The following is an 18132-nucleotide window of genomic DNA, read 5'->3' on the forward strand; positions in this document are numbered from 1 at the left end:
TTTTTTAAAAGTAGTCTGGTAGATTTTCTGTCTTCCACTGCCTTAATTTTAAAAGAGAAGGTAATACTTGCATTGTGGTACCAAATCTCTCTATGCTATTGAAAGATCATGTCGAAACATTTTTTGCATTTGTTAGTCTTTTGAACTTACTCTATGCCAAGGCTGTCTTGCGTCAGGTTTCATCTTCAAGGTGTTCTGAGTTACCCAGATGCAGAAAACTCATGTTAGCTTATATTCTGTTTGGATGGCTTAGCCAAACGTCAGGCTCAGCACAGGAACCGAATTGGTACGTGTGGTGTTTGCAGTTGCCCCTTAAAGGGCTGTCTGGAGAAAGAGAAGAATGGAAGTGTTCTTTCAGCCACGTGTGCAGGACTTCTGCAAAGTGAAATTCAGTTGCCATCTAAGGTGAATGCGAGCCTTGTACGTCAAAAGCAAAGGCCCTGTATGGGATGGGGGAGCGCAGTCAAACAGCTGAAATAAGCTTAACTGCAAGTTAAGCTGAGTAAGGTACTGTCAGACATTTTTAATCTTCCTACCTGTACATCTTCCTGGTCTTGCATCTTGAATAATTTTTGATCCTTCAAGTAGAGTAGCTTATTACTGTGAACAGAAGACCAGACTGTTGTTTCTGTGTTGCTGTTAGCTCTGCAACCTGGAGATTTGCTGTTGAGGTATCAATTTCATACAGCTCTGGAAAATGAAAACAACAAAATGCAATAGGTGTGGGTGTGAGGGGAGATGAGACTGTTTGTCTAAAAACAAAATAATGAGAAACTTGTTTTTATTTAGCTTTAAACACAACTTATGTAAAAGGGGATCTTTTTACCCTGGTATACTTCTCACTATGGTTTAATCAAATTTTATAGCTTGGCAAGTGGTGAAATATTCAAATGTCTTGAAACCCCTTCTGCTGTGGATTTTCATTTCTCTGCATTTGAAACATATATCGATGTTACTTGAAATGTTGATTTACAGTAATATTGTTCACCTGTTTTGAGCAAAATAATTGAGATTCTTTAATGAAAAGAATTGTCTTTCAAAACTCATACAAAAAAGTACAAGACGATACTCAGAATACATGGAAAATTCATTTAGTCTCATTGACATATGAATCAGCTGAATTTGAGTGACAGATTTCAATAACTTGATCCAAGAGTTGGGCCACTTGAGAATAGTTAAAAAGCTCAGAGCGTTATTGGAGGAGATAGTCATTTGTGGTAATTTTATTAAGAAGGTTTATTGATCTGTCCAAGCCAAAGATAAAAATACAAATAAATTGTACAGTGTTTTCTAAATACAGGGATGTTATATCTTTTTCCTAGTATGCTTTCACACAAAATTAGAGGTGCATGTACCTAGCACAACGTTTTTGACTGAAAAGTGATGGGTTTTGGATGTGAAAAAATCATAATACAGGTTTTGTGGTGAATATTTGAATTGTCCTTTGCTACTGATGCAGTGGCCAAATAGTAAGCTGGGAATTCATGTGGCTGCTGTTAGTTATAATTGCTATGCAGTAAATAAGGATATTGCTCTGCTTGTCTTTCATTTTATAGTTCTTGTTTGCAGTATCAGGAGTGCAAGGTTCAAGAAGAGTTCAGAATAGGTGTTCCCCTCCCTCTTCCCTGTTTCTAGTAAGTTAACTTCCAGCATTTTCAAAAATAACTTTTAAACATAGGCTAGGTACAGGTCATAAAGCAGTGGGGCTGGAAGGGACAGTAAGGGTTATGCAAGGCATACATACTGCTGTATTAATGTTATAGGACAGAATTTACAGGCCCCTTTTTAAGCAAAGGGCATTGAGTTACCCACCAGTATCTCTTCTAAAAGAAGATATTCTTGCCAAGCTGTAGGGAACTCCAGGTTTCTAAATGTAATCATTAAAGAGAGGTTTTCTTAGGCCACTACATAACTGGTTGTATGTATTAATTTCAGGTTTATAAAAGAAGGAAAAATGGCTCAAGAAACCAACCGTAGCCAAGTGCCTATGCTTTGTTCCACTGGCTGCGGATTTTATGGGAATCCTCGTACAAATGGCATGTGTTCGGTGTGCTACAAAGAACATCTTCAAAGGCAGAACAGTAATGGTAGAATTAGCCCTCCTGGTAAGTAATGCTAACTTGCTGGATTAATGCCGTTCACTTTGGCTTCTGTTTTGAACAACTCTAAATGACACAGTAGGGCAAGACTTGTTCACTGGCCATGTCCAAATACTAAATACACTGGAAAGCTTAGGAGCATTAGTTGAAAGCACTGTATTCTTCTTTAGATTTCTTACCTGATAGAATAAACTTAGATAAAATCATAATATAAGCATGCTATAATTAATATACTAGTAAGTAAACTGTTGCTGATACTTTTTGTATTAATAAGAGTTTACAATTCCAAGATAAAAATACAGTGAAACACTATACCAACACGATTCCTGAAATTACTGGAATGTAGAGATAGCATTTAACTTGGGGAATGTTAGTCAAAACACTTAATATAGGTATTTAAATGCTGGAGCCTGATGCTAATGGATTATCCCCCCCAAATTTTTCTTAGAATAATTTCTCCTGACTTCATCTAGGACTCTTTCCTGATTTGACCTAATGCGCAATGTACTGTAGTTCTTCCAAAGCAGATTTGTCCAGCCCATTGAAATAAATACTGTCTTCCTACTTTCACTATTTTCTAGAAAACCTAGGAGGACTTTTCCCTCTTTAAACTAATGGTAGTGTCAAGAAAGAGAAACCCTTTCTGTTGTCTTTCACCCTGATGTTTTGAACTTCAGCGTGTTGTACAGGGGAAAGATGGTTAGAGAGTGCTTCCCTGCAGACTCGAATGTCTCTTCTGGCTTGGTTGAATAGTGACACCAAGAAATGGCATATCATACTACTTTGAAGTCTTCTCTCCTCTACTATAGACTTTTAACATTGAAACAGTAGCTTTCATTACATTAAATCTAGGAGTCTAGGTTCTTCAACTTTAAAATTGATTCTAAGGTGGTAGGATTTTACTGTACATCCATTTTCATTTATTACAGAACCAAGATAATGTCCGTAGCAGAAAATACTCCATTAAAGCTCCTGCTTTGAAATTTTGTGCTAAGGAATTTCTTGGGGCCAGCATGATCAAAGTGTGGCCAAAAGTAATTACTTTTTGTAAAATTATGCTTAAATATGATAGAGGCTGAGATTCAGAAGGAATTGCAAGCACATTTTCAGTTCTTTTCGTGGCTGGTGAGATGGGGGTGGAAGAATAATTGCATTGTGTGTAACTTATGCAATACCAGGAGGTAGTGTAACACATTTTACATTAGTGTCTTCCTTCCAGCAACTTCTGTCAGTAGTATAACTGAGTCCTTACCGGTTCAGTGCACAGAAGGCAGTGCCCAGGAAACTCAGTCAACTTTAGATTCTACATCAACTCCATCTATGCAGCAAAGGTAAACTGTCTTCATTATTGGGGTTTTTTTGTGTGTTTTCACTTAAAAACTTATAACAATGTAGTTTAATTAAGTATGCTCTGATTCTGCATAATCAAATTCTGGGCCCTGGATTAGGATAATATGTAAGATATAACTACTAATTTTAAAGCATGAGATCTTGCAGTAAGTAGTAGCTGATCTCTTAGCTGCATTTTACATTCAAATGCAAATTTGTCTTTAGAATTTAGCCTCCAATAGCAGCATTGCCAGTTTTGTGCAGTTCTACAGAGATTTTTCTGGCTCATCTTCACACTCCTCAACATGCAGTTGATTGTATATTTACAAAGGGAGAGCTTTTTCCATCTTAGAAATTTGAGTTTTTTGTAAAATGGCAGAAAACTCTTGACTAGAACTCTCATAAATTTATGATAATGTGGTAACAAACCAGTTGCTTTGCAAAAAGTGGAGAGTACTAGAACAGGGAGAAGATGTCTGAATCTTAAAAGCTGTGCTACTGAACTCTTGTTCTATCAAATAAGTCACTTTTTTCCAACTGGATTATTCAAGGAGATGTAGTAGCCTCTTGTAAATCACTTGGAGGCTTACTAAGTGCTTTCCATTTTTAAAAGTTAAGTATTCGTTTATATTGGACAGTCACTGCATTTCAGTGTAAAATGACACAACCAACAGCAATTTTTTTTGAGTGCTTTGGTGTTCTTTGGAGTGAAAGATGATAGATAGTTACATAAAGTAGCTTGTGGTTTGTTTTGAATTCAGACTTTATTTTTAAAAATAAGAATGCAGTGTTATGCAGTCCATAGGTAAGAAGGATTGGATTTTATCAGTTACTGTTGACTGATTCTGAGCAGTCTGTTTCTTGCTCCTTAGCTTTTTATAAGAGTTGTTAACTCATGCTCAGGTCCCGCATACAAACTGAATGCCACGTGCTGTGGCAGTGTATTTGGACTTTCCATTCTGGAATTCCTAGTTGAGGTAGGAAGCGGATGTCTTACCCTAATCAACTCTTAGACTGTGGGGGGATGGAGGGTGGATTTTTCATCCAGGTCAGTGCACAGAGGTGAACCAAATAAAGTGCCTTGCCTCTCTCCCCCTGCTCCTGCCCCAGCTTTGTAACGTGATAAAGAAAAGGTAGCTCTGACCACTAGATCACTAGCTTGATCATTGGTTACAGAAGAGGGGAATAGATGGTTGCTCTAAGACCTGCACTTTAAAAAGTCAAGGTCACTTCTTCCTCCATTTCCCCTTCCACCCCCCCCCCCCAAATGAAAGCAGGAGTTAAACTCTGCTAGCACCTCAGAATTATGATACTCTGAGGAAATACCTGCTAAATTGATGATGTGCTTTTGAGGGGGGCAAACTAGCAGTGCAAGAGCTGCATGCAACTCAAAGGAATTAAGAGTACAACTCCAGTGCCCTGGCTGTGTCATGGACTACTGGCAGGGCTTTGCAGGTCCAAGGCCTGCTAGAAGATCAAATTTCTCAGATTCAGAATGAATCCCTAAGAGGAAAGAGATAAATCAGGCAAACAGGTGGCATTACCTCTAGCTTGGGACTAGCTTTGTCATCTCTTGTAGCAGAGCTGCTGATGAACCGTTTGCCTGTGAATGACTTGCTAGAATCTCTCCCCCGTGACTGTCCAGGGTGCATATCCTGTGCATTTTCAGCAGTGCTGTGACTTTTAGTAGCATGGCTAATAGGGTTGGGAAGTTTGACCATCCCTCCTTTACACTGTGAAAAGATAAGGGCTTCTGTGTACAAATGAAGATGCTTTATGTCCAGTGTTCTGGAAACATTGATATGCTGTGGCTTTCTTGTTTGTATCACTAGAATAGCAAAACTGACTCCTCTCCAATTATCTTAATTTGTGATAAAAATCCTTGCATACAATACAATGCATTTTTACTTCTGTGAAGAAGGATGGCATGTCAAACTACCAAAAAAAAGTCTTAATTTTCATAGTTAAACCAGTTTAAGGTAGTCAGTGTTAAAAATGTTTAGCTCTTTATCAGTTCAGATCTTCTAATGTTCTGACACACTGCAGCATTTCTTTTTTTTTTTTTTTTTTTTTTAGTGGTTACAGAAAATCTTAACTTCTGAGTGAAATTTTTTGGCATGCTCTTTTATCAAGACTTACTGTAATATGTTTTTGTAAGAAATGCTCTATGTGATTTAGACATTCCTCATAAGAAATCTTAACTTTTATTTCCCCTCCCCCAGTCCTGTGTCAAATCAGTCGCTTCTAACAGAATCTGTAGCATCATCCCAACCGGATAGTACAGCTGTGGACAAAACAGTACCTGAGACAGAAGATTTGCAAGGTTGGTGCCTAGCTTTCAGAGTTGAAACTTGAGTGATGTTTTGGAAACTTGACAATTCTTAATATATTTCTGCCCAACAGAGGAGTCTTCTCAAATATTCTGTGAAACAAGAAAGGAAAATAAGGATATACTGTCTTCTCTTAACATGCAGATAAACTGGAAATTTTCAATTTCATGTAGCTATAGATGCGGTATCTGCTGTAGTATGTATGTGTTATTGGGATTGGGAATGTACAGCATGAATAAATGTATTGTTCAGGCTTTATGCCACAGCTATGTAAATACTTTTGAGCATCCATTAGGTTTCAAAGTAGTTGGAAGCATCTTGGGCAAGTACCACAGCTGCTCATGAATGTATTTATGATAGAGAATGTTATCACATAGCTGTTATAACAAGAACTATGTTATTTTCTAGTCTACATGTGAAACACCTTTTATTTACCAACTTTATTGGTACCAGATACTGAAATGAATGTTTTGAAAGATAAAATTATTGAACCACAAACTGGCTGTTTGCAGGAAACTGTGGCTTTGAGTGTGTGATTTTAATTATATTGCTCCAAATTCCTTATTGCTGGCACAACATAAAGGTTCTTTCCTCTGTATGATTGTCTTTGTATGTGCAGGCTTGCAGAGCTTAAAATGAAAGAGTATTTAATAGGAAATTTCTTAGGAAAATGCAAAAGTATCCAGATAATACACATAATTTGCTCAGGATTGTGATCTCTAGACATTATAAAAGGTGCTTAGAGGTAAGTCAGTAGTATTCCACCTCTACTTCTGCTGACACATCTAGGACTTCGTTGGGTGGAATTCTCTATTTCAGTAGACTTGTCTTAAATTAGGAGCTTGAGTTTTCCACAGATAATGTGTAATTCCACTTTGAATTGCAAAATACAGGTTCTTTCGTTGCACCTTTAGTGTGCAACTTCTGCTTTTCAGATATTCTCTGAACCTGAGCTTTCCTTTTGTACAGGGTGGAATAGAAGAGACATTCTTTGTGGCTACTGCCTGTTCTAAACAGGGCACAGGTCATAGAAACAGTAGTGATAAAACTCAGGAAGGGGTTTAGTTCTAATGCCCTTTTGTACCAGCCTTTGGGATGTCAATTATTAGAAGCATGCTTCCTCTTTTAAAAATGAAGTCTGGACTCTAGGCATACATTTTAATGCAGGTTATCTAGCTTGTTTTCTGGGGCTGAAAGCTCTTGCTGCCTCACCTTCAGCAAAGCACACAAGGCATACTGTTAATACAGATCAGTTATGTCTGTCCTCACCCAGTCTGAGAGAACAAGTGCTTAAAATGCTTGTGCTTAAGTTCTGTAGATTTGCAAGCTAGGTGGGTTGTGTGGGTGTTGTGGGGGTTTGCTGGTGGGTTTTGTTTATTGCTTTTTAAACTTAATACCTCTGAGTGTGCTTTCATCCATATTCTGCAGTATGGAGAAACTGGGATGTGTTGCGTACCCAGCTCCTGCACAGTTGCTTCTCTTGCTGGGGACCCCAGAAGTAGAAAACCCCAGTTGGCACCCCAGAGTTCACACTGCAGGTGAACTGACACGGAAGTGGTCTGTATCAGGGAATATACAGTCAGTTTCTGTGAACTGATTTTCCTACTGCCCTGTCATTTTTTTCCTTCTTTCTTGTTGCTTTGAAAACTCGTAGTACTTGCTGGTCTTGTGATTTTTCATCTTTTATCTAGTGCAAAGATCAGTCTCTTTGTTTACATTTCTGTGCTATTTGCTTGGCTTAGCTGTAAACTGAAACTCCAGATTTGCAGCATCTAGTGTCTTTCTACATGGTGGGGGTAGGGGACAGAGAGGGGGAGTGCTCTTATTTCAGTGATCTTTTCTTGTACTATGAGATGACCTGGGCCTGCAAATAGACATTCACCAGCAAATTTTCAGAGGAATGTCTCTTCATGCCCATTTGGACATGGTTATAGTCCTAATTTTCTACCTCTAGAAAGTTAGTCCTCCCAATGATGAAATAGGTTACTAAAGTCTAAGCCTTGATTTCAAAGGTTTGTTCCCATATTCCTATTTCACAACACAGATTCAAAGGCTCAACCTATGCCAGTTTAGAGTACTGCAGCTCCATCGTGCTTGTGGTGATCTTTTTGTTGCACTTTAGTGATCTCTAAACTGAGAGGCACTAAGTAATTGGAGTTCTAAAGTACAATTCCTATTCAGAACGTCACATGGCAGGGGCAGCCCCTCTTCCTGAAGAGCAATTCGGTTCTATCCCTTAACTGAAAATTGTCAGAAACTTAGTGTTTCCAGTCTTAAACTTTCTGCTTTGAAAGTGTAAGTTTGTAAAGAAACCAACTTTTTAACAGATGCTAGGTGGATTTTATTGAACTGTCTTTTCAGTTAGTGCTTATGCCTTGTGAAAGTCATGTCCTTTTTTCTTTTAAATCATTCAGAGTTTGAATTGTAAACTTATAGCCAAAATGTAGTAGAAATATGTGAATCAAAGCTATTTAGTATGTCCTGGCTAAGTACATTAAGGGGAGAAGAGAAAAAAATAAAGTAGAAGCACTGTGGGAGTTAGTCTCAGACTGAAGAGTTACACTACTACAGTATAGTAGTACTATATTTACTACATCAGTTAATGTTGGGGAGGAAAAAAAGTGTCTGCTTTGTTCATTTATTCATCAGTTATGTTTTCTGATTAAATTGTACTTCATTGAAATATCTATTCAGGAGCAAACTGTTCTGTAGTAGTTGTATAATAAGTTAGTCTGTTTTAAATGTATTTTGTGGAAATCTGCTTAACTTACTATTGAAGAAAAGTTACCAGGCCACAATAGCAATAAAAGAAAAAGTGACTGAGTAGTATTTCTAATTATACTTTCTTAGGTTATTCTTTAAAAGCAGACAGATAAATGGGACTTGAGTTGTGTGCACGCATTCTTTTGCTGTTTGTGCCTCTGGACGAATTACAACTGCAAAGGGATAAGCAACACTGAATTGTTCTTTGGGGTATTTTAATTCTTCTCTCAAGTTATGCATTTCAGGAGAAATAGAGAAAATTATAGAATATTTTAATAAATCCAGATTTTCATTTTCAGTGGTCATGTCATAGTGCTTGTAAGTGTTAAGCACTGCAGAAGGCCCAGGCACTAGATAGTGGCTAATAGCTTTTTGGAGTTTAATATTCTTAAATAGCATGAACATAATCATTAAACATAACATAAAATGAAAGAAAAATAAAGGTACGGACTAGCTTTTCTTATGCATTGGAGCCTTTCTCCAACTCATTTTTGAATGCTTCATGGGCAGCTGTGCCTTTAATGCAATGTTACAGCCCAAGTACAAGCAGCCATTCAGAATGCCCTGTCTGTTAGCCAGTGGATTAATTGGGTTGCTTCTTGGCAAGCCTGGAAGCAAGTGAAGAGGCACTTTACATCTCTAGGGTTAATGAGCTTAAAAACATTCAGGTTAAGATTTATGCTTTGTATTTCAGGGAGATGTTTAAAGGTAAACAAAATGTTTTGGAGGGCTGTTGCCTTCCATAGCAAACTTTATGGAGCTGTTACAACTCAAGAACATAAGGCTAAAACCATAAACCATATTGATGAGTAGGTGCTCAGCTACTTTGAGAGAGATTGCTGTCCAAATAAAGCTTGTTTCTACTTGTTACTCAGAATAATTGACAAAGTACTTTTTTTTTTCTTATGAGACTTCATCCATAAGGTGGCTTTGAAGTGCTCTGGAAGAGACACTAAGTGGCTTTATGCTGCCTCTTTGAGCCTGAAAACTACTGAGATCCAAAACAGCTTCTCAGATTTTCTTGAATACATTGCAAATTGCAATGGTCTGTGTTTTAACATTTGCAGAATGGAATCAATGATGTAATGTGGCATCGTTCTATCATTTGGTAAAAAGACTTATCTAATTTGCATAAGAAGCTAAAAGGTAAATTGCTGTTGTTGTCAACAATGTCTGCTGATTTTACACTTGCCTAGTTTTCTTTGATTTGAAACAGTTAAATTTAGTCACTGCTGATAAAAACTTAAAAATGTAGTATTGAAAGAATCAGTTGCTACAGAATTTTGCATAGAAAACTGGACCTAAAGTGTATGCTGTTGAACTAATAGCACCAACTTCAGTGGACCTTATCAAGACTATTTCAATAGACAGTACTGGAAAGGAATTGATGGATACTTCAGATTTTCGTGACAGTACCAGGGACTCGGAGGCAGAGTGTGATTACGATACAAGCATAGAAAATAATGTAGAATGTCCTGACTTGCTGGATGAAGGCTCCAGGGAGAGAGGAAACGTGCATGATACAGTTTTAAAACTAAATTCTTTAGGTAAGTGTATGCCCTACTCTCATGTAAAATTTTACTTTGTGCATTCATACTAACATTGCATATTAACATTGTTAATTTATGTACTGGATTCTTTTTTTTAACTTCCTAACTTAAGAACTTTCTGTCCAACTTCAAAGGCTGCTCATGCAGCTTAGTTATGTGATTCTTTTCAACTTCAATTTCCAGTTCATACTCATAAGAAATAGTTTGTGTGTGATCTGCTACTAACATCTAATTCCTATTGGTAAATGACTTAGTTTTTTTTTAATGTGAATTACTTATTACTGTGGATTTAAGCCGTTGTTTTTCCTTTGCATGTTTTCCTTTTCAGCAATTAGCTTTCTCATCTTTCACTTTTACCTCCTCCCTGAGTTTCTTTAGGTGTAACTAGGAGTAACTTTCATGTTAGCTCTGTTTTCAAACATTCATCACTTCCAGCTGCATGCTTTTTCTACTACTGTTTGAATTTCTCCTACAGAACATCAGTCAAACCTGTGACACATCTGATGTTTTTTTTAATATTTAAATTTATAAAAATGAATGTTCTGTAGTAAATTTTTCAAGGAAAGGACCAATATGGACACTGTTATCCTGGAATACAAATGTAACTTTTAGTTTTGGAAGTAGACTGCTTTCCTAAGATTTGCAACAGTTCAGAAGCAGCTGGGGGTTAGAGGAAGATCCTCTGCATCTTCTGATCGTTGCTTATAACTACTTTGACTTCTGCGGATCTTGACTTCAAGGAAAGCTTGGGCTGATAGATTGATAAGGGAGATAATGTAGATGAGGCCATGAGTGAATAAACCACCTTCTTAGGAATGACTGGAAACCCTCTTTGCAGGTGCTTCAAAGGATGTTTTACTCAGTGTACCTGGAGAGAGAATCCAATTTAAAACTTAGTAGTATTTGACTGACCTCTTTCAAACACTGAAAATTCCTTATGAAAATGGAGCCATCAGCTATTCTGAACTGTCCAGTAAATGGTACCTTGGGAATAAGCACTAGAATCTGTTCCTTAATTCTTCTCTTTTCCCCAAGCCCTGCTTTTCCTCTCTTACATGGTATAAATACTGGTGGTGGCAGTGTGTGCGGGGGAGATGTTTCAAGAGTTGCTGACATAGTGGCAGGATCCAAAGTCATGAGTGATGTTTTAGGCTTAATATGGAACACTGGTGGTTTCTGGTTAGCGATTGAAGGCTTTCTGCTCACGGGACTTCCTGCCTCTTCTGCACCTTCTCCCCTGAGAATTTCAAGGAATATCTGTTGTTAATTTATTCCTTATTGGTTTGGAAAACAAATAAAAATAGTTAAAGTTTTAAGGTAAGTGGGGCTTAGAGGATAAATTTTATGTTAACAGATTATGATTTCTTAAGTAAAATTGTATGACACATGAAGTGATTCTAAGTAAAGCTATTTGACTGTATGGCTTTCATTATCATAGTATCCAGACCACAGAATAGGCTTAATTTTAAAGGAGATGCCTTAGTAATTAATCTTGCTTTTAAACTTTTCATCTAAGAGGCCTTCATCTCTGTGGTATTTGCATCCTCTTATCAGTCCTTGACTGAAGGAACTGAATCCAGTTTTCTTTTTTTGGTTCAAAGGGTCTGTGGGGACCTTATCTTTCTGGTCTTCATCTGTAGACTCAATTTGAGAAATGAGATGAAGAGGGTCATCAATTTGAGATGAGGAGGGGAGATATCTCTCCCTGCACTGGAATTAGTAAAAGTTTGTTTGGCAGCAGTTTATGTAGCTGGAAGATGTTGGATGCTTTGTTTCAGCCGCTAGTTTTAGTTCAGCTGCAATAATGGAACTTCTGAAAGGGAATTAAGTAGTTCAAGAATATGCAGGTGAAGACTTTTTGAATAAAAGTAGGGGAATGTGTTCAGTCTTTTACATTCACTTTTTAAATAAAGGGTTTACCATATGGTTGTGCTAATGAAAGGCCAGTCTAATGTCTAAGTGGAAAGAATTTAAGAGGGAAGCCCCTTTAAACTGCATAGAGACGTAGTGTGAAGAGCTACTGATGAGAAACTTGCTTTTTCTTTGTCCCTCCTTTAATTTGAGATTGAAACAATCCCCCTGTACCATTTTAGCTCACTTGAAAAAAGTAGCATGTAGCAATATCCTAGTTTCAGCGTTAGTAGGTACGATGTATTGATTGATTACTTCAGTGATAAGTACTGAAATGTTAGGAAGTAGTGATCTCCTGTTTAGCATTAACTGTAATGTTTCATTCCTTTGGAGGTATGGGGATTCTTCCTAAGCTTGATCAGATATGCTTAAAAGGTAAATGTACTCTTTAGTCAACTGTCTATGAGAAGGACCTTTTCCCTTCAGAAACTCTGCCTGAAAAGAAGGGAAACAAACCTAAAACATTTAGGGTAGGGATTGGGGAGAAAACAGATGCGTCAGGCATCTTGCAGCAAACTGTCTTTATTCTGTGTTGTACCTGTAGGGATGCAAGGACTGAGGTACCCTTCATCCTCCAGATGTTTGTTTTTTTTTTCTTTAATGGCAAACTGTAGTACACTGAAGTTAAACCAGGGTTGGAAAAGCAAACCAGTAGCAGAAGCTTTTGCTTCCAGGAGGAGATCCAGGGTCTGATTTTGATCAACTAAGAATGCACTCTAACACAGTGAACACTTAGTGGGCAGACCAGGTTGTCTCCTCCAGAAAAATGAATGTTTCTTCATGCTTTTCTCCTTTTAGGTTTGTTAGCAGCTTGTACTGGTACTTCAAGTGCTTCTGTTCTCCAGTTAAATGTTGAACTGGAGCAGGAGGAAAGGAAGGAATCAGTTCAAGGATAACAAGGAGGAGCTTCCTGGAATCTGGGCAAAATATGGCAACTAGGAGTGGTCGTAATATGTGTTCTGAGAGCTTCAAGCTTGCGTGGTGTTTTGTTTTACCTGGCTTTTGTATTGTGTTCATTACAGCTAGCTTACAGATGGGGCACTGAACATTAGCACCTCTTAATCATCCAAAGATGATTTAGTGATTTGTGATACTTGATTACCAAAGAGGATTTTGAGTCAGCTCTGGCTTCTGCCAAAGCAAATTGAGAATCTGAAACTTATGGTTACTACAGTAGATACAAAGTGATTTGCAGGAGCAATGAGAGAACCTTTCCACCCAGTTCTGCAGTCAGCAGCAGCAGCCCTTAAATCATTTTAAAATCTTTTTTAAATGTGAAGTGTACACACAAAGTAAATGTAAGTATGAATGTACTAGCCTTGTTATACAGGGAGCAGTGCCAGTTTTTCCTAAATTTGGCTAATAGTTACAAAGGCTTTCCGTAAAATCTTATATAGAGGTAACTGGATTTTGCTACAGGAGGAAATGCAAACTTGAGAGCATTAGCTGCTAAATGCCAATTCATGGCATAAAGCTTTCTTAATGAAATAAGCACTGGAATGTCTGTTCTGTATAACACTGCAAGAATTCTCTTCATTAAGTCTTACTACTTCTAATACTTATCTTGCATCTTTTAATCCTTACAGCTTTTTATACTCATCTTGCAAACCTTTGCATATTATCATTCTACTCGGAAATGTATCTTTTAACAGCCATTTAAAGCCACTGAACCTTTCACTTGCAAGCCTATTAATTTTTTTTATGAATTTCAGGACAAGGAGAAGCTGTTGCTCGTGACATAGATGGTCATTTTTAAGAATTTGGTAAACCATGTTTAACAGTCTATCCTTGCTAGATTAACCTTTGAAATGTACTGTCCACTCGTGCAAAATTTTTTCAGGGTGTAGTAAAATATCTAAACACCAGATTTTGCTTGATACAAAGTTGAATGTGTTTGGTAAAAGTTCAGCTTTACCAGTCTTAAAAATCACAAAAATCATCCAGTTGTTTTTGTACTACTTTTGAGTTTTGTAGCTTATCAGTCTGTAAATCTTGCACTGAAAGCATTCACAGTGCATGTTCCAAAGTGCTTTTTTCCTTTAAAAATAAAAATTTATTTCAAGAAAGCAGCACAGAAGGAAAAAGAAGTTGTCAATGAGAGCAGTCATCAGTTGGCTCAGAACTTCATGGTCCTTTTCTGCATCTGATGGTGTCTGCCTAATAAAAACACAGGCACAGAGATGCCTGCAGATTGTTTTGTTTTTCTCCTCCTGACAAATATCTAGGGCTGCTGTGGTATTCCCTTCTTCAGAGCACTGGGTTTAGCTCTGCTTCCACTGATGCTCCTGCCGTCTGTAGCTTGCTTTCCTTCTTTGCTATCTTTGCTACGAATACTATCTTCTGTTAGTTTCTGTGCGCCTCATCACTGGAAGCTTGTCCTGTGATCCAGTGATAGTTGATAGGCAGAGATCGGCTCTTAGCACTTCTTGAAAGGAAGTTAAGTTTTCCTTGCTTTCCATTTTTGATACTGTAAGGAATGTGCAAGTACTGGAGAAAAATTGCCACTTCCTATTTTTACGTGGGTCAGGCAAATACCACTGCTATTTATAGGTTACAGATTGTGTGAAAGAACACCAATCTCTTTCAGGTGTGGGAGAATATTAAAGTAGGTTGAAAGTTGTCATAACAAAGATACCTCAACAAGAGAGAAATGTTTACCCTGGCTCCTTCTGGGTTTCTGGATATTGTACTTCCTCTAGATAATTCTGCCCATCTTTTGGGTAATAGTATCTCATCCCTAGGTAACGACTCACCCCTTCTTCTGGTGTACACAAGCAGCAGAATCACAGTGGTAGAGGTTGTCCTGAAACACTGCATTTTGCGTGTCCTTAGTATTGCTGTCTGCAGCAAAAATAATGTTGATGCAGCATTTGGAGAGAGGAATGTTTTACTTAACTGATCCCAGTAAAATGCAGTGCTTCTAAGAAGCAAACTTTAGGAAACTGGTGAGCAATGCTGGCAGGAAACACTAATTGTTGAATGTTGTTCTCCCCCACCCCCACTCCTTTTGAATCTGGCAATGCCAAATCTGAGTTTTAAATAGTAGCTTTTGACACTTTTGGTAGATAAAGGGGCGCATTTTGGCATTTTTGTACTGGGAAGTCTGTATGAATGTTCAGTGATTTCTTTTCCTTGAATTGTATCGACAATTTAAAGGGAGCTCCAGTAGCATTGTTGTGTAGTACTGTTTCTAAACAGCAGTGGTGTACATACCACTTCAGAGATGGAAGTTGTAGTGAAATTGTAAAACCTACATTTATAGTATGGACTTTAGATTATTATATGACTTGGGGCAGCAGAAGGGGAGAAGATGACACTTTCTACTGTTCTCATTAGTTTTTTTAATATTAGCTTCAGTGTCAGAGAATGCAGAGCCTACTCCTGAAGAACAAGACAAGTCACTTGACAAGCCAAAACAGAAAAAGAATCGTTGCTTCATGTGTCGGAAGAAGGTTGGACTTACTGGTAAGAAATACTGACTTTTTTCTTAATGGGAGTCTTTGGACCTTTGAAATATTCTTCTTTTAAGGGAAAATGGGGCATAGTCATCTCGAAATTGCTTATTTGAAATAAAACTTGGTTAGAGGTGCTTTCAGATGGCTCTTACTAGATTTAGTTCTTTGTATGTCCTTTCGCTTTCAGCTTGCTTTCTCTAAGTGAAATTCTTAATTCTAAATGTTGCCCTTCAGAGGTCTGCTTAGATGAGGAGTTGGATGATAGTGTTCTGCCATTTGCTGACCAGCCTTTGTAGAGGTTCAGTGAAAGAGTCCAACTGAACTTGAGTTTTGTGAGGTGTGGGTTCAAAAACAAACAAAACTAGCAGCAGATCTCCACAAATGTCTTCTATTATTGTATCGTGATAGGAAGGAATGGTCAAGTCAAATATTTTATGATAAATTAAATATATTATTTGTGATTCTTAGGCTTTCTGTAGTAGAGGTTCTTTGAATGATTGACACTGGTGACTGAGATTTATTAATAGTGAACAAATTCAGGATTTAAAACAAACCTGTGTAATCATGAATACTGAAATGCCTAAATTAATATTTCTGTTCACAGGGTTTGAGTGTCGGTGTGGAAACGTTTACTGCGGTATGCACCGTTATTCAGATGTACACAGTTGCTCTTACAATTACAAAGCTGATGCTGCTGAGAAAATCAGAAAAGAGAATCCTGTAGTTGTTGGTGAAAAGATCCAGAAGATCTGAACTGCTGCTTCTGCTGGAATACAAAATCCTCTGACCATCTGCAGATTAAATTGACTTGAGCTTTTTTTTCCTTAGTCATCAGGAATGTAGAGCAGTGTATCTTGCCTAGACCTTTTAATCATGCATGTCATCAGATGAATAGATTTTTTTGTTTTTTTTTTTTGTTTTGAAAATGACTCTGAACATTTATTTTCATTGCAGTTTTCTGTGGCTGAAGACTTAAGTAAACTTTACAAGTATTATCCTTTAAGATCATTTTAATTTTAGTTGAGTGCAGAGGGCTTTTATAACAAACATGGAGAAAATATTGGAGGGCTGTGCTTTTCCAGGTAAAACATGCATGCGTTAACTTTGCAGTTTATTTTCTTGTTGTATATAGCTTTTCTCTGCAGCACAATTTCCTTTTTTTGATAATGCCTTGTATGGCACAACTAGTTATCAGTAACTGAATGTATTTTAATCATTATGGCTGCTTCTGTTTATTTTTTTTTCCCCATTAACGAGAGGTTATACATGTTCGCATATTAGCTTGTTTGCACCCTCTACCTATTTATGTATGAATCATTTGTAATGAGAGTGTGTGCTGAGATTGTCTGTGTGGTTTTTTTAAAAATTTGGTTTTTGTTTTTTGCGTGTGTGTGGGGGGAAGGCTGTATGCACTTCACTGACTGCAGGTTTCATTGGGATTACATCCATCAGTCTGTACACAAATATGAAGAATGAGCTGAAGTATCTGTGCTGTATTTATGTTTATCCACGTCTTAACTTTGATTAAATAAAATTAAAAAAAAGACTCCTTGGGTTGTCACTGACATCTGTAATCTATTTTTTCTGCTTTATTTTCATGGAGACTTTTGGCAGTTCCCGTATGCACAGTGCGTTCATCCACAGAGACCTTATTTCAATGCCAGCTAACTTTTGTCTGCTTTTTACCTATTTCCTTATAACTACTGGGAAGACCAGTTTTCTGAAACTTGCCTTGCATGTTGATACATACTGCAGAGTTTTGCCATGCCGCCTGCATGGAGTGCCATTCACGTATGCAGGAGTGAGGTCGTTTCTGTGACAATATACTGAAGTTAAGGGGAGGCCTACAGGTGAGACACATGGCCTGTTTAAGGCACTGACTAGGGGGTGATTCCAGAAATGTGATTCTGGCTTCAGGGAATATAGCTGGGGAGTTTGTGATCCAGTATCTGTGTGACACAGCACTGCACTAACTTGTTTGAAAGTAGATGAGAGGATGGTTCTTGAGATGACTTCTCTGGCAAGATGTCCTTGCTTTTGAGGCTTGAAACCCCTCGGCTTCAAAGTTGACCACTACCGCCTTTCACATGCTCTTTAGTGAATCTACAGGCTCGTAAGTAATCCTGATTTGAGGGCAGAAGGGATTGTTTCTGTGTAAGAATGTTCAGTAATTTCCTTCTAATCAAGTTTGCCTGTCTCGTCAGATCAGAGTCTGTGCCTCAAACATTCAACCGTGTTGGTCATCCATGTAGCTTAAAGGTTGAGTGGCTTATGTAGTACCATGGTAACTTCAGCCGGTGCTGCTTGTCATAGAACTTAACGGTACACTGAAATAAAGAAATTCCTCTCCAGATGGTGCTGATCCCTCAGCTGAAAACTCACTTGGTGACTTACTGGTGATTTTAAGCTGCTTTCAAGCATTTGGGGAATAAATGCGATTGCATGGCTTCATTTAAAATGTTAAACTTTCAATCAAAGCTGAATGCATTCTTTAAAATTCTGAATGGTCTTTAAAAGCTGTAGTGGCTATTAGGAGATAAACACTATGCAGGAGAAGGCTCTTTCTATGTCAGATAGCTATGGAAAGCATTACTGTAAGATGCAGTAGTTCATGAAGTATTTTGCTTTTTCAAAAATAGTTTAACCATAAATTCTAAAATGTACATCTTTTTTATAGTAAAAGAAGGAGCAAATG

The 18132-nt window shown here is 37.7% G+C and overlaps 1 protein-coding gene across 8 annotated transcripts in view; it reads left to right on the forward strand.

Annotated features, from left to right (window-relative positions):
- The window catches only part of ZFAND6 (zinc finger AN1-type containing 6), a 40176-nt gene extending 23193 nt beyond the window's left edge, over window positions 1-16983 (forward strand). For 4 of the 8 annotated variants that reach the window (XM_062583705.1, XM_062583704.1, XM_062583701.1 and 1 more), the window contains 6 exons: window positions 1936-2105; window positions 3319-3430; window positions 5651-5751; window positions 9850-10068; window positions 15319-15447; window positions 16042-16983. In XM_062583705.1, the coding sequence (XP_062439689.1) occupies window positions 1955-2105; window positions 3319-3430; window positions 5651-5751; window positions 9850-10068; window positions 15319-15447; window positions 16042-16190 (861 nt within the window). In that variant the 5' untranslated portion in view covers window positions 1936-1954 and the 3' untranslated portion in view covers window positions 16191-16983. The remainder of the gene's footprint in view (window positions 1-1935; window positions 2106-3318; window positions 3431-5650; window positions 5752-9849; window positions 10069-15318; window positions 15448-16041) is intronic. The other 4 variants (XM_062583708.1, XM_062583709.1, XM_062583706.1 and 1 more) reach the window with 3 other exon arrangements.
- The last annotated feature ends 1149 nt before the right edge of the window (window positions 16984-18132 follow it).

The sequence above is a fragment of the Rhea pennata genome, chromosome 10 (genome assembly GCF_028389875.1).
Source record: "Rhea pennata isolate bPtePen1 chromosome 10, bPtePen1.pri, whole genome shotgun sequence".
In the NCBI taxonomy this organism is placed as follows: domain Eukaryota; kingdom Metazoa; phylum Chordata; class Aves; order Rheiformes; family Rheidae; genus Rhea; species Rhea pennata.